Source organism: Malaclemys terrapin, chromosome 7 (genome assembly GCF_027887155.1).
Source record: "Malaclemys terrapin pileata isolate rMalTer1 chromosome 7, rMalTer1.hap1, whole genome shotgun sequence".
NCBI classification, from domain to species: Eukaryota; Metazoa; Chordata; order Testudines; family Emydidae; genus Malaclemys; species Malaclemys terrapin.
In genome coordinates, this window is record NC_071511.1 from 119098706 (window position 1) to 119115367 (window position 16662).

Genomic DNA, 16662 nt, shown 5'->3' on the forward strand with positions numbered 1-16662 from the left:
CCAATGCTTTCTTTCCTAATTAAATCTGAAAAGTTCAACGAAAGCTACTTGGATTTGTCTGTATTTCAGTGGATGGGTGTTGAAGATTTCGAAATGCAGCTCATTCAGTTAAAAAGCTCAGAATTGTGGGCATCAAAGTTTGGAGATCTGCTGAGTGCACTTGAAGCTACCGAGAGAGATCGTGAGGCCTCTATTCTGACCTACTGGATTGTCCCTGCCAGTGAAATTTAACTGTTTGAAGAAAATTGCGTTTGCAATGCTTTCAGCATTTGGATCCACATACTCGTGTGAACAGGTATTTTCACACATGAAATCTGAGCCGGTTAACAATTGATCACTCAGAAGCCTGTGTGCAGCTTAAAGTATCCAAATACGTGCCAGACACTGAAAAACTCAGCAAGGAAAAGCAAGGTCAAGGATCACACTAAACTGATAAGATCTGCATTTTAATTTAATTTTAAATGAAGCTTCTTAAAGATTTTAAAAACCTTATTTACTTTACCTACAACAATAGTTTAGTTATATATTATAGACTTACAGAGAGAGACCTTCTAAAAAACATTAAAATGTATGACTGGCATGCGAAACCTTAAACTACAGTGAATAAATGAAGACTTGGCACACCACTTCTGAAAGGTTGCCGATCCCTGCACTACAAGGTCAGGTGATAATGTCACCTCATGAAAAATACCCCCACTGCTGGTACTTTTCTACTATAGGGGATGGAGATCAAACAAAGGATTCCCCCCTTATGTAAATCTTTTTTAAGGGCTGGGGAGGGGGTTGATCTGGACTCTCCTCCACTGCCTACCCAAGAAGACAGACTGCTGAAAGTACTTGAGGGGAAAGACAGGGGTGAGTCCAGACTGACACAGGGTCCAGTCTGTAAGAAAAAGATAACTGGAAATCTAAGCTACAGAAACTCTGCATCCTGCCTAATTCAACATTTAGGGTGAGAAATTGCATTTTGTAACCTGTTTCTTTAGTGAATCAAGCTTAGTTAGCATATTTTGTTTCATTTGCTTAGTAATCTGCTTTGTTATGTTTGCTATTCCTTATATTCACTTAAAATCTGCCTTTTATAGTTAATAAATTTGTTTTATTATTAAACCATTTGTGCGATTTCTATCGGGGGAGAGGGGCCAAGAAGCTGTGCACATCTCTCTTCACATTGAGGGAGAGGGCAAATTTTGATGAGCTTGCGCTGTGCAGATTTTTCTATACAGCGCAAGGCAATATTATCTTGGGTTTATTCTTCAAAAGGGATGTGAACCGGAGTGCTGGGTGAATCCTTTCACACAGAACTGACTTCAGTCTGTGTCTGCAGCTGAGTGTCGCCCTAACTGTGTGTGTGCGTGCGTGCACTGCAAGAGGCCAGAGAGAGGGAATCCAGGCTAGTGGAGCAGAATGGGCATCTCAAAATGGGGGTCCAACCCGTCACAACCACATTTATGAGTATTGTAAAGTGTAGAGTATTTTCATTCCAAGAATCAGTATTACCAACCATCTGATCGTGCCAAGGTATCCTTCACTCGTTTGTTGATGGCCTCGAGTTCTGATGTTGTGGCAGTAAGAACAGTGCCGCCTTCTGTCTCTCGTAGCTCATTCAATTCCTATGGGACAAAAAATAAACAGTAAGAATAGCCAGAGCAGGGAATCAAAGTACAAACCCACACTGCAGATGAAATGAGTTATTTTCTACTACCCTGGTCCTATGTCCGACTATAGCCATTAAAATTCTTTTCACAGAAGAATGAACTTTGTTTTAAATTAAATCTAAACCTCAAAAAAATCCACAGCCACTGCTGTACAGTTCTGTTATAATGTGAACTTGTGTTTAATTATATACACTGTACTTCTGCAAGCTTGGATACACTGTCAGTCACACCTCAAATACATTCTTAAATAATTCTGTTTCAATCCTAAAAAAAAAAAACATAGCTCAGTTTGCATGTTGGATAAACAGAAGTAGAAAAGCTATATATAAATTATCAGTAGTATATCCGGTGCATATTTAAGAGAAGAAGAATAGTTTGTCAAATCTCTGAAGGTGCAAGGCAAGAACATTTTGCAAAATGGATCTAAGAAAATCAATAATCTTACTTGTTCCACTTGGTCTAAGCGTTTTCTGAGATTCTCATTGAGGTATGTCTCTACTCTTGTGATGATGCCTTCCAGTTTAATCCTCTCATTCAAAAGCTGTCTGTTTTCCTGTAAGGAAGTAGGAGAGAATATTAATTGCATCAAACAAAGGCTCCCAGTGAAGGTTCTTACTCTTTGAGGAAAGAAAAGTTTGTAGAATCCAATAAAATGAAAATATTACACAATTCCTTATATGTGTGGAGTTAATATGAATGTGAGGACATTTTTAATATTTAATATTTGTACAGCTGTCTAGAATCAAAACAGAGCAAACCCAACCCAACTTTTGCACTATTAAACATGGAAGACTATTTGAAACTTTAGCCTTGTCTAACTCTTTACCAAGACCAAAACAGCTCCAAAATTTTATGTCCTTAAATCGTAATGTTCCCCCAACTGACCCAGATGAAACAAAAACGGAGTTGGTTTGTTTATTTCATAGCACAGATCTGTCTCCCCACACCCTACAGGGTTTACTGAAGGAGATGCTGCCTGTTGCAAAACTAAAGCAAGGGAACAAGTCAATTTTAACATGACTACTGCATAATAAAGGTCTTATTTAAAAGCAAAATACACCTAAGTTAAAGAAAAAGTCTAGACAGTATCTGAAAAAAGCAAAATATATAGCACGGACAGCAATTAAACAAAACACAAAACATCTCCCTCATACTGCGCAAAGATCACAGAACTACATAGCTGTGGATTATCAATGACATCTCACTTTTCCTACATAAGAAAAGATTTAAATTAACAGAATGTCTTCTCAGTAAGAAATTCTCCACGTTTAGTGTCATGACATCTATTCTCTTAGTTCTCCTTACTTGTTGCAGTTGTCGAATCTCATCATTAAGTGCATCCACTCGTTTCTGATCATCTAGGCTGAGCTGAGACAGCAAGTCTGTTCCCAATTCTGCTTTTAACGATTCTCGAGTTGATTCCATGGCATGTAAGCTTGCCTCCAAGCTTTGCAAGCTGCGTTGCTACAGAACAGATTATTGTATCAAATTGGATCATCATTCAAATGAAACTGCAAGCTTCTCTAAACTTATCTTTTTCGACTTGTATTAAGTAAATCCAGTGTGGTAGTTTTAAGACAACATGAACAGTTCAGGAAGACCAGTCCAACTTGTAACCTGTCAGAAATGCCAGACTACCAACTCTTTTTCTAGGACATTTCTGTCAGCATGCATGCTATAGTCTCCAATGGGAAACAATTTTGATTTTGTAAAAGACAGCTTATAGAAAGGAGAAAACTTCATTTTTAGTTGAAAATCAGCCCCTTTGACTGCCACTCCTGAGCCCTGCATGATACTTTCCAACATATGGTCAGCTAGTGCATCGTATGCACCAATTTTTTATTTGTCTACTCAGACTATAAATTCTTTGGGACAGGAAGTATGTCTGCTCAAACAAACAATTAACTAAGAAGTCACTAACAAATTCTTACATATGCTATATACCTTTGGCATAAAGGTTTTTTCAGACTGCTGTCTCTTCTCTTTCAGCATTTTCATCTCTGACAAGATGCTGTCTCGGGAAGCTTTGAATTTTCTCTGTTGGGTCTCAATTTGCTGCATTTGATTCATCAGTTGGTCAATTTCATTATTAATCCATACAGTGGGCTAAGGAAAATTCCAAGTTTTAAATAGAAGAGGTATTTTAAACCCACACTGTTACTGCAGTTTCTCATTTTTGCTCACTCCCCATCATATCACAACTTTCATAGATATAGAACCAGTCACATTCAGCTGCTCTCAGAGGTCAATACAAAGCCTTCAATTGACCAGAAGAGATTAAATAGGTCAGTTGAGACTCTTGTGGTGCTTTATCCCATTTCCTCTCAGATGTCAAATATGTTGCCGCAACAGCACCCCCAAGACAGACATATCAGTAACAGTTTTATAGCACTGTAATCAATAGGCTCTAGAAACAAATGCAAAGAAAAATTAGTGTGCCTGATCTATTAAGTGCTATTAGGATTAGGACAAAACATTGATGGGGGACAGATTATCCAACATCTGCCTGTTGTGAGGGTTTCTTGCAACTTCCTCTGAAGCATCTGGTGCTTGCCACTGGTCACAGACTGGACTATATGGACCACAGGCTGATCCAGTAAAGAAATTCCTATCTTCCGCTGCCTTAGATCACAAGGATGAAAGCTTGACCCTACTGAAGTCAATGGGAGCTTTACCAGTTTTAATGGGACCAAGATTTCACCGATGCGTCCACATTACAAATGCTACCATTTGTCAGTCAAAGAGAGAGAGGCAGGCCCCCAAAACAAAAAGACCTTGGAAACGTACTAGACTTTTTGCTCCCAGAAGGGGTCCAACACTCTGGTCAGGAATTAGGAAGACAGAGAATTTTAGAGCTCTTGAACAGGCCAGTATTAATTCCACTCTTAAAATATATATATATATATATATATATATATTTTTTTTTTTTTTTTTTCTATAAACTATAGCGTTCTAGTCTGGAATCTGATGCTGAAGGCAGGTGTGGGCAGACTGGGAGTCTACACATAATTAGAACTGGGAAACACTGAGCATTAGAAGGTTAATCTTGCTGAAGCTTTTAATTCTACTCCAAATCTTTATTTATGGCTTTTTCCATGATACTAAAAGTTTTTAAAAACTTCTTCAGTGTTACTAGAGGTGTTACTGATATACAAATGTTATTTACACATGAAAAAATTAAGTCACAATTATTCACTCTGGCTTTAAAAGTCTCACTAATTCCTTCTGAAATCCTCCTTCAATAGCTACAATAGCATCCACATTGTTAGTCATGTAATCTGCATCACAGTTTGACATATATTGAGACAGCTCAATCAACACTCTATTCTACATATCAGTCAACAATTTGAGAAAGCTATAATTTACATGCTTATAAAGAAATAGCTGTTCTGTCATGACTAAAGAGGTTTACAAAAAGCTAGTGAAATACAGAGATTTAGAAAACTTCCTTCAACTTGTCCCCTTTTCCATATCATATTCTTCTGTATTTTAAAACATTACTGATATCCACCTACATATTAGTTTCCTTTCTATTATTTTAGACATGTACTACACATACCATGTTAACAACTAACCTAATTCTATATTTACCTTATGGGTGAATAGAATATATATCTTGGCTAAATAATTATTAAAATCAGAAAAGACAGCTATCTCAAGAGTTTTCAGAGGTTATTTAGAAGAATGCAATAGACACTGAAGGAGAGAAATAATTAAGGGTAGCACAACCGGGTAGAAACAGAAGAAATTGGATGAGATTAAGAGAAGACAAATTCAGGTTAACTGTCACAAAAAGCTTCCAGACCATGACGTCTAGCAGACAATAAAACAGTAGGATGCGGTAGAATCTCTGTTACTTAGGGCATTTAGAATTAGACTACACAAACACTAAAAATAACACAGTATGGAACAACCTTGTAGTAACTATGGGATAGATCACAATAGTTAACAGGCCTTTTCCACCTCTAATATCTATGAGCCCATTTTATTTATATACATATAAATAAATTTCAACATAGGACTGCTTTTACTTTACAGTGCTTTGCTATAACAATATCCTTCACAATGTTACAATGTTGCTATAAGAAGCAGAGGTATGAAAACTACACTCCAAGCACTGTAAATAAGGAGGATTCTCAAAACTAGACTAAAATATTTTATTAGCACTACAATATCATGCACACAGCTTATGGTTTCAAGATGTTTTCTGAACATCTCTACTAGATTATAACAATTTTTTAAAAAATCAATTTTACTTATTTTTCCCACTTTTAAATCTCAGGATGATAGAGCCATAGTAATATTTTCTGAAAGGACATCATGCAGCTGACTTTAGGATCAAGTCGCTAGCACCTATTAAGTAAACCTTGGTGACATTTTTTATTGTATAAAATCATATTTTAAGACCTAGAGATTTGGTCTCTTTATATTAAGAGTACAGGTATAGTTTATAGAAAGTTAAAGTTGATAATAAGAGGACAAAAGCATGTCACAGACATGAGCAGTATGTGTTAAAGGTGGTTATAACTATATCAGTAAAGGTACAAAAACAACAAGGAGTCTGGTGGCACCTTAAAGACTAAGATTTATTTGGGCATAAGCTTTCGTGGGTAAAAACCTCACTTCTTCGGATGCATAGAGTGAAAGTTACAGATGCAGGCATTATTATACTGACACATGGAGAGCAGGGAGTTACTTCGCAAGTGGAGAACCAGTGTTGACAGGGCCAATTCAATCTGGGTGGATGTAGTCCACTCCCAATAATGGATGAGGAGGTGTCAATTGTCTTTTATTGACAATTATTGGGAGTGGACTACATCCACCCAGATTGAATTGGCCCTGTCAACACTGGTTCTCCACTTGCGAAGTAACTCCCTGCTCTCCATGTGTCAGTATAATAATGCCTGCATCTGTAACTTTCACTCTATGCATCCGAAGAAGTGAGGTTTTTACCCACGAAAGCTTATGCCCAAATAAATCTTAGTCTTTAAGGTGCCACCAGACTCCTTGTTGTTTTTGTAGATACAGACTAACACGGCTACCCCCTGATACTTGACATCAGTAAAGATGTTATAAGTAACCTGTTGACCTGCTGGCGTCTATATCACTTAATCATTTATGAAAACATCTCCTGATCACTGACTAATGTCAAACACTATTTACACATGTACAATTAATCAAGTGTAATTGAGGGACATGTGTTACATTAGAAATTAAATTCTCCAACAATATAAATCTGGCATAAAATGTATTAACAGATTCATTTATGTGGGCTCTGTTGCATTTTTAATATAGTAATTTTACCTTTTTTTTTTTTTTTTTTAATGTTGACTCTACTCTCATTAGAGCCTCTATAGCAGTATATAGAAGAAAGCCTGCATAGGCAGCAATTACAACTAATACCATAGAAAACAGCCAATATGTAAAAATAAAGTCTTAAAAAAATTGTTCATTTTGTAATGAAGGTGGGAGAAAAGAACAAGCTCACTAGGCCTTATTACCATGCAACTTTTCCCACACAACATGCACAAATACATCAAAAAGGATATTTTCAATGTTTCTGCGCAAGTTTTCATTGAGTTTTGCTTCAAGTTCACCAAGTTCTTCTTCTGCTTTTCTAACATCTTTTTGCAGTTCAAGCCGAGACTTTCTTGTGTCATAATAACCTCCAGTCAGAGCACCACGATGGCTGACTTGATCACCTATGAACATAAGAGAATTAAAATGGTACTTTTGTACTGCACACCCATGGGACATGTTGTTCCAAGCAGTTCCTAGAAGCTAATGATTATTCTGCTAATATGAGTTCCTAGAAGCTAATGATTATTCTGCTAATTCTGCTATCCCTCGGGGGGGAGGGATAGCTCAGTGGTTTGAGCATTGGCCTGCTAAACCCAGGGTTGTGAGTTCAATCCTTGAGGGGGCCACTTGGGAATCTGGGGTAAAATCAGTACTTGGTCCAGCTAGTGAAGGCAGGGGGCTGGACTCGATGACCTTTCAAGGTCCCTTCCAGTTCTAGGAGATGGGATATCTCCATTATTATTATTATTATATTATTATATGTACTTTAAGTACTGTCAATTTCCTAGAGAGATTCTATATAATTCTGAGGAATCATGCATGCATGTAATGTTTGCAATTAATTTACAAAATGTCACTTTCAAATGTTAACAAGGCAAAAAAAAAACACATTTATTTTTGTAAAGCTTTTAAAAAGTGTATTTAATGCCTCAAGACCAGCAGGTTCCTAGCACGAGGAACTGCCTTCTCTCAGCATCAAGCAGTTCAATTTCTTTTATTAACTTCTGAAAGCATGTAATCCACATTAAAGTCAATTTATATGAACAATGGGGACATTCAAACACCATATCACTACCAGTTTTTCAAAATGCAGCATGTTAGAGCAGTTTCCTCAATAGTGGCCAAAATGGACAGACATAATCAAGGCAAACGGGGCTAACCTTAAACAACTGGTGTGTGCTCCATTAAAACACTCCACCCAAAAAGGAGCAAGATCCAACCTTCTCTTAACATTTGCTGTTACAGTGCATCCTTTTTACCAAATCTTCTGCTGTACCTCCATCTGTAATTGCTGTCCCGACTGATCAAAGCCTTAGTCTCGTTTAGGCCTGACAAATCTTATGGTGAACTGTTTTGCCCAAGAAACGTTACTTGTCATTAACTGGGGTTCTTAAAGAACTGCCTCTGCAGATGCACACGGGATGAATACACCAACAATGCTGTTGGACCCAGAATCTTCTATGATGCAATGACTGTTTGAATCATGCAAGTAACATGTGTGGATCCTAACATTTGGACTCAAGGATATAAAATGGACTGTGGCCTCAACTGCCCTTACACATTGAAAGATTCATTAAAGCACTCTGGAAAAATATAGGAAAGTGGCACAGTGGATCTACAGAAAACAACACTACAAGAACCAGTTATTGTAAATAATAATTTTCTCTCAGAGTGGGGATCTGAGCAACTTCTCAAAGGAGAGAGAAACTAGCAGCGTAGCCCATGGGGAGCCACTAAACAGAAGATTCCTCTCCAAAAAACAGGGAGATATCAAGTCAAGACAAACATGTGACTACTATACTAAAGTAGCAAACCTGCACTTCTTAGTAATTAAGCGGTACATAAGCATGCCATGGAAATTGTTTTAAACCTAGTAGAATAAGCTTCTCAATTCCTCAGGGACATCAATACCTGATAAAATCGGGTACAAATCTAATCCATTTTGTAAATCTCTGGGATGATTCCTACTGATTTGTCGCTTAAGTCACCAAAAAACCTAGAGGACTTAAAAAACATTTTGGACTATGACAACAGCGATATTAACATTTAGTTTGTTTCATCTAGTTTACCCAGGTAAATTACCATAGTATCAGGTTTTGCAAAGAACACTAGGAAAGTAATAGACTAGTTTCAATGAACCTCGGTCCGCCAAAGACCCTGTTTTTCCATTAAATTAATAATATAATTGCGATACATACCTTCCAAAGTAATACAATCCATAGTGAAAGCTCTGGCCAACTGGGTAGACACCTCCATGCTACGACAAATAAGAGTCTTTCCAAAAACATGTTTGAAGGCTTTGTCAAATCTGGGATTGTATCTCAGTTTACTGATCATAGGAATAGCGTCCTAAAAATGTAGCATTCACATCAATAAAGCAGTACATGCCAACAATAAGAACAATAAGTTGCACGAATATGTCACACATTGCCTGAAGCATCCACTGGGTGCACTGTGCAATTGCCAGTGGAAAATAATTTAAAGAGAACCCTTGGCAACCCAACAAAAAGAACAAAATAAAATAAACCCTCACATTTACAATAAGAACTTCTGTAATCTTGAATTAAAAAAATAAAACATTAGGACTAGGTCATTCCAATGTACTGAAAATTAATGAAGCAAATCCGTTTAGAACTGTGCATGCCATCATAATTTACAGAAATGCCTGTGATTGTGAACACAAATTACTGTCTCTGTGTATGACCATCTGTTCTTTAAACTGCTGCACAATCAGTTAGGGCGTAGGCTTATTACAATTTCCCAGACACACCAAAAATATTGCACATGCAAGTTAGGCATAAATAATTATGAAAATCTGAATGGGCCAATTTAAGGTTTGATCTTACTCTCACTGGAGCAATGACAGGTCTGCCAATAATTTCAACAGGAACAGGATCAAGTGCTAAGTAGCAACTGAGTGAGTTTAAATGATTTTTGTTACTGTGTCTGTCAATTAACTTCTTCTGTATAAGGAATAAGATATTGTGGGTGCCACCAGAAACATACATACATAATGTATTTCCAAAGTGAATGTGTGTGAAGAATCAGGTTGTTCCTATCAGTATCATTTATCGGGGAGGGATAGCTCAGTGGTTTGAGCATTGGCCTGCTAAACCCAGGGTTGTGAGTTCAATCCTTGAGGGGGCCACTTAGGGATCTGGGGCAAAATCAGTACTTGGTCCTGCTAGTGAAGGCAGGGGGCTGGACTCGATGACCTTTCAAGGTCCCTTCCAGTTCTAGGAGATGGGATTATGAAATGTTTCGTTGTTTATGCAAAATTAAATAGAATATGTAAAAAGTCTAGCTGACCTACCTTACCGTAGGAAATAAATAATTTTTTTAAACTAGCCTACAATTTTGTATTCAAATAGATATTTATTGTAAGTATATTATATATTTACTAGTGAAAATATAATGGTATTAACAAAATTTTCATAGTGGCAATGGAGCACAACTTGTTTCAAATAATAAATTTGGCTGTCTTATGCTATGTCATATTATCTGCTTGTCCAGGTCTTGTAAAAAGGCTGCCTTCCAACTTGAGGAAAGTACATTTGACAGCTCTTATAACAATTACCATTTCTATTCAGATAACAATGAAATTCTTCCTTTCGATCTCACCTCTGTATGTTTTTAAACGCATGAAGTTTAACATTACTTTTTTGAATCTACCAGGTGTTAGAGATTCTTGAAGGAGTGCAATACTGAAAAAAAAATATTTAGTTGGACATGGCCAGCCTGAAGAAAATAGCATTATAAAGTAGCAGCAGCAAGAGTACATAACATCTATGTGACAAACGTGTGACTTATAAGTAATCTACTGGAAGAAAAAACAGAAGTCCGTATCAACACAGTGACTCACATTGGTTTCAGGGTAAGCAGTATCTCTAACATCCAGCTTGTTGAGAGGCAGAAAAGTTACTTCTCCAGGAAGGTTCATTTTATTAAACTCCATTAAGATCTTTGTACTGACCTCATCGGAATCCACAATATGATAAAATAACCTAATTTAACAGACCAAAGAAAAACCACCAAGATTTTATTATGCCAAAATAATTGATATTTTCTACCCCAAACTCAAATTTTCAGGAACCACTAAACAAAACAAAACCACGTTTTATTCTCTCTACAGTTTTTGGCATACCACACCTTAGAAAATACAAGTGGAAAAAATAATGGTCACAGAAATTTTTAGAATAGGAAGATAATTTACACTGTACTAAAATCTGCCGAAACACCATTTAAGTAGTTGGGACAGGGGCTTTTTTTTTGTGTTTTTTTTTAATAATTAGTCGTCTTATTCAGTTTCATCCGAATGAGGCCACCCAAGAATTTACTAGCATTGGTCACAGGGAAAGCCCAATTAACATTTGACCTCAGGTCTTTTCCTCATCAGCTGTGCATATATGTCACATACCCTTCAATAGCAAGCCTATTTAGTCTACCTTTCTTCCCTGTAAGTGTTTACGCAGAAACACCTTGTCTAAGGACAGGATCATGGGTGGGCAAAATTAAAATGCTCTGTTCCACGCAATCAACTTTCAGCCTGGTGCTGAAAGGGTGATAAAAAGAATTTTCCAGGTGGCAGTGGGTGCAATCATCATTAATCAAAGGGAGTGAAAAAGAGTAATTTTAACTGCTTCTGAGACTAACTCTCTTCCTTTGTTTAGTACATCGAACACAGCATCCCACTACGCTTTAAAAGGAAAAGAAAAATGACAAAACACCAGTACCAATCATTTTTATAAAAAGGTGTGTGTTTGGACGTAAAGAAAATAATCAGGAAGTTTACAAGAATAAATACTAGAACAAATTGTGTATGGCTAAAAGATTGTTAGCCTTCTTAGGGAATGTGGACTTCACCACCAATACTCATGCCTTTGCTATCTCCAGACTGGATCATTGTGACGTACTCTACTTGAGGCAATTAACCACTTGGAAATTTCAGCAGGTACACAGACTGCAGTTAAATGCTTACTTAGTGTGCTTTCTGGGAGCATCTCTCAAACTCCTACTCTAGAGACTACACCGGCTTCCAATTGATTTCCAAGTACCATTCAAATGATAGCCCGATGGTTTGGAGCCTATGTATCCTACAGACTGCCATTTTTGTAGTACCCTGACGTATACCAGGTTATTTGGGCAAATACCCTAGTTGCATAATGGACCATGGGAAGGACTCAGTGCAGAGCTCTTGAGTCTGGAATTTGCTCTCCTCCCCACAGTTTTGCTCAGTACAGCCCAAGCCTACTGATCTTTTGGACACACAGCAAGGATTTTCCTAAGGATACAGGTTGAGAGAAGGAAGGGTGTAATTTGGGTAGTGCGTTTTAGTCAGGTAAAGAGCTCTTTTCAGTATCTTTTTGATACAGTGTGGATTTGATTATTGTACATACATGCAACTAAAGCTGAAAACAGGCCCAATGTATACATCAAAAGAATAAACCCTCCTATGGCAAGCTTGTGCCAGCAACTGGCTTTCAACATGCATGAAGTCAAACATCCCCCTCTTACCCTTTCAAACTCAAGAAGAATTCAATACAGTATAATTTACCTGTTCCCTGCAGTAACTTCAACACAAGTGTAGAAAGCAGGCTCACACTCAAAATTATTCATCACAATTCCATGGTAACCATTTAGAACATGTTGGTTTATGCCTTTCCGGCGAAAGTGCTCCAAGACTTTGTTTATGCTGTCTATACCATTTAGAATGGCCTGTCACAAAAAAATATAATGAATAACTTATATTACTAGACTTCAAGGATCACGTGACCTAAAAATAATGTTAATCTAGAGTTTTTAGTCCTTTGTCTTGCCAGTTTAAAATATAAACTGACAAAATGTTTATAAGCTTATTGCTTGGATTTCAAGTTTGTTAGTGATTTCTAATTGAGATCATGGGTCATTCACCATCTGCCTCTCAGCTGCTCGGCGTCAGCCACTGGGCCTTATGAAGGCCACAGTCACTGATCAATTCTTGTTAGGACTGCAGACAACACATGGCTACCCATGTGGCTGGTGCACGTGAGCTGTCACTGACTACTCTAAGGCTCCACAAGTTCCTGCTTTGGATACAGGAACCAATAGGCATGGTAATTTGAGAGCCTGAGAACCACCAGTTTTCAATGCTTTGATAAACTCAAACGGAATTTCAGCAAAAAATTTCTCACTCCAAAAACTGGCTTTAGGCAGAGAATAAATAGCCCAAAAGAATTATTTTTCAGAGAGCTGTAAGTATTTGAAAAATAAGGCTTATGAAAAAGTTCTGATATTATGATCTGCAGCTGTAGACTGTTTTTTCCCCTTAAAGACGTGGCAATTATCTTTAAAAGATATGAAACCTTTCCTCATGTCAGATAATCAATTAGTAACTAACAAATGCACAGTATCTCACCTTTCCTGTTGCTGCTCTAAGAAGTTGCTGTTTCTTCTCCAAATCCTCTCGTTTTGCAGCAAGAGCTTGTTGTTCAGCATTCTCCTCTCTCCACAGATAACTACAAAATGAGACAAAAGCCAGGTTAACATCATTAAGCACTTTGATTATCAGAAAATTCTTAGCAAGTAAAACTGGGCTAACTTCCTTCTAGAGTAGTAACTTTTTAAAAATTGAAATGTAGAGGTTTAAACCTCCAAACACATGACCATATTTAAAAATACTTAAGTAGTTATGCCAACCTAACGACTACACAGCTGCCATCCTTTACATTTTACACATAATAATTAAAACAAATTTTAAATAAATTTACTAACTTTCTTTCACTCTGTAGTTCATCTTTTTTGTTTTTCACCTCATAATACTTTCTGTCCAGTTCTTCGACACGAGCTTTAACTTCATTAAGATCTTGGTCCAATTTCTAATGCACATAAAAAAAGAAATCTTTCAATGATAAGACTCTAGCTTTAAATCCTTATATTACAATTCAGAATTAATTCCTGTAAATTTTTCCATGATTTGCACTAAAATTGCTAAAGTGGTAAGAAAAAACAAATCTTCAGAGGTCAGCAGCAGCAGCATGGAGACTATGAAGTGACTGTTTGCTAATAGCCAGGAAAGAAAGACAAAGAAGAAAAGATTTATTTTGTTGATTCTGATGTTCCAGCCACCTGCGGAACTAAAAGGATTAGAGAATTAGCAGAAATACTCAAAGTCATTGTAAATTACACTATAAAGTGGAATCAAAGAGACACATTACTGCAATCTGCTTGGAACACAAAAATAATAAGCCTCTGAGGCTAAATAGCATTTAGATTGCTGTACAAGACTATATTGCATGTTAGCCTTCCATGCCACTTTACTATAATGAAGGTTCTAGCGTGTTCTCCAATGAAGTCAAGTACTGGTACCACTTAGCTGCAGGTACTCCGCTAGTGCAGCATATTTGGAGAACTTGCTAGTGGATGTTCCTCTATCCCCATTGTCTGGAATCAAGAGCTTTCATTTCTTTCAGCAGATCAATGGCTAGGAATTTCCTGGTAATAACTTTATGATTCTTAATATTAGTACTACTATTTTCTGCAGTCTTAAAATCTTTTATTTTTATTGTTCAGTTTTCCTGTCTTCAGACCAATTTCTCCGAAAAACCTCCATGTTACAAAAAAGCCAGGCAATTATTTCAGCTTGGTTAGAAGCATTTGTGTATATATCGTTTTGCGCGCGCACACACGTTTCAGCACTGATGAGATCCTTTTCACTTCCAGAAGAAACAGAGGCTTGAGAGTTGTTCATTGCAGGAACTCTGCCAGTAAAAACAGCCAGAGTGGTATGCCATTTCCCTCACTCAACCAACTACAGAGAATTGCTTGAGTAGCAGAGCTCTCTTCCAAAATGTGGTTTACACCCTGGCAGAACACTTTCTTCCTCAGTGTTCAGAGGAACTTCCTTTGTTCAGAACTTCGATCAGGTTTCACATTTATCACCAAGTTCAGTAGATTTATTATGCAATAGAGATTGTAAGAGCTGCATCTGTCAGCACATCAAGCATAATGGCATTAGCAGTGGGCATATTCCCTGCACGGCCATGTGACTGCCATACTAAGACTGTTAAACAGTCTGGAAAAATCAACACCATTAGAACAGGCTACCGTTCAACCCCGATTAAAGGCTCCAACAAAACAGCCAGCATAGTGCTATCAAAGCTGCTGTCAATTCTCCCCTCCATAATCAGGAACATTCCTTATCCCTTCATTAATACTTTGCAGTCTGGCTGAACCTTTGGAAAATATGCACGATATCTCAATTGGACAGCAGCACAGGGCAGACCAATATTCTGCTCAACATATGGTCTGCTGTGGCTTTTAGCTACAGCACTCGTAGGCCTGGGTAAAGATGAAATATTTGATCTTTGATCATAAGGTAAGACAAAATATAATGTCATTATATAAATGCATGGTACCCAATATAAATGCCCAAACCTTGAATACTGGGTGCAGTTCCGGCCACCCTATCTCAAAAAGATATATTAGATCTGGAAAAAGTACAAAGAAGGGCAACAAAAAAAGATTAGAGGAATGGAACTACCACCATCTGAGAAGAGATTCAAAAGACTGGTACTGTTCGATTTAGGAGAGAGATAACGGGGGGACATGATAGATAGCTATAAAATCACAAATGGTATAGAGGAAAAAGTATTATTTACTTTATCACATAACAAGAACCAGGGGTCACACAATGAAATTAATAGACAACAGGTTTAAAAACAAAACATAAGGAAGTACTTCCTGCAATTCATAGTCAACCTGTGGAACTCATTGCTAGGGATGTTGTGAAGGCCAAAAGTATAACTCGGTTCAAAAAATAATTAGATAAGCACATGGAGGATAGGTCCATCAATGGCTGTTAGCCAAGATGCAACCCCACGCTCTCAGTGTCCTTAAACCTCTGACTGCCAGAAGCTGGCACTGGACGACAGTGAATGGATCACTTGATGACGACCCCGTTCTGTACATTCCTTCCAAAGCATCTGGCACCGGCCACTGTCAGAAGACAGGATATTGGGCTACCTGGACCATTGGTCTGACCCAGTATGGCCATTCTTATATTCTGATGCAGTGCCCCAGGCGAAGCATTTAGAAGGCATTGCTCACAATGCTTTCTGGAACTCTCATTTACAAAAGGGGAAACACCCATAGTTAGACCCCACAAAAAGGTGCAGAGTATACTCCGCTGTATGGCTGGCCAGAGCTCCTGTGGTTGGTGCAGAGGAAGGCAAAGTAATGATTCCTCTGGACCCCCTTTTAGAGAGGCTAAAACCCCATGGAACACTAACACAGTGAATAAGGAATATGACCATATTTTGCTCCTATGCCAGATATTTAAAAGATGTGGGGGAAGCAAAAAATCACCTAATTTTTGAGCCTGTGTTTCAAATGACTTGTAAAGTTTTCTAGGAAAATTATACCTTAACCTACCACATGTGAAACTTCAGGCAGATTGATTTCATACTGAACAAAAACGTTAGGTGTATGTGTAAAAAGTCAGGTCTAAAATGAAATCCTTGTTTTGAAGTAAGTAGAAACTAGTTTCCCTCTGCATGTTAGAATAAAGTAGGGTTACCATATTTCAGCAAGCAAAAAAGAGGACGGGAGGAGCCCCGCCCTAGCCCCGCCCCTGCCCCTCCCACTTCCCGCCCCCCCAGAACCCCCAACCCTCCCCCCGTTCCTTGTCCCCTGACTGCCCCCTCCTGGGACCCCTGCCCCTAACTGC

General features: G+C 37.9%; 1 protein-coding gene across 1 annotated transcript in view; it reads right to left on the reverse strand.

The window, feature by feature from the left end:
• Nucleotides 1–16662, reverse strand: part of SMC3 (structural maintenance of chromosomes 3) — a 50952-nt gene that overhangs the window by 5605 nt on the left and 28685 nt on the right. Inside the window, exons 14-23 of the mRNA XM_054033765.1 lie at nt 13710–13813; nt 13354–13453; nt 12514–12674; nt 10822–10963; nt 9158–9308; nt 7208–7360; nt 3603–3754; nt 2964–3122; nt 2104–2211; nt 1505–1613 (exon numbers count right to left, since the gene is read on the reverse strand). Coding sequence (XP_053889740.1) covers nt 1505–1613; nt 2104–2211; nt 2964–3122; nt 3603–3754; nt 7208–7360; nt 9158–9308; nt 10822–10963; nt 12514–12674; nt 13354–13453; nt 13710–13813 — 1339 coding nt within the window. The remainder of the gene's footprint in view (nt 1–1504; nt 1614–2103; nt 2212–2963; nt 3123–3602; nt 3755–7207; nt 7361–9157; nt 9309–10821; nt 10964–12513; nt 12675–13353; nt 13454–13709; nt 13814–16662) is intronic.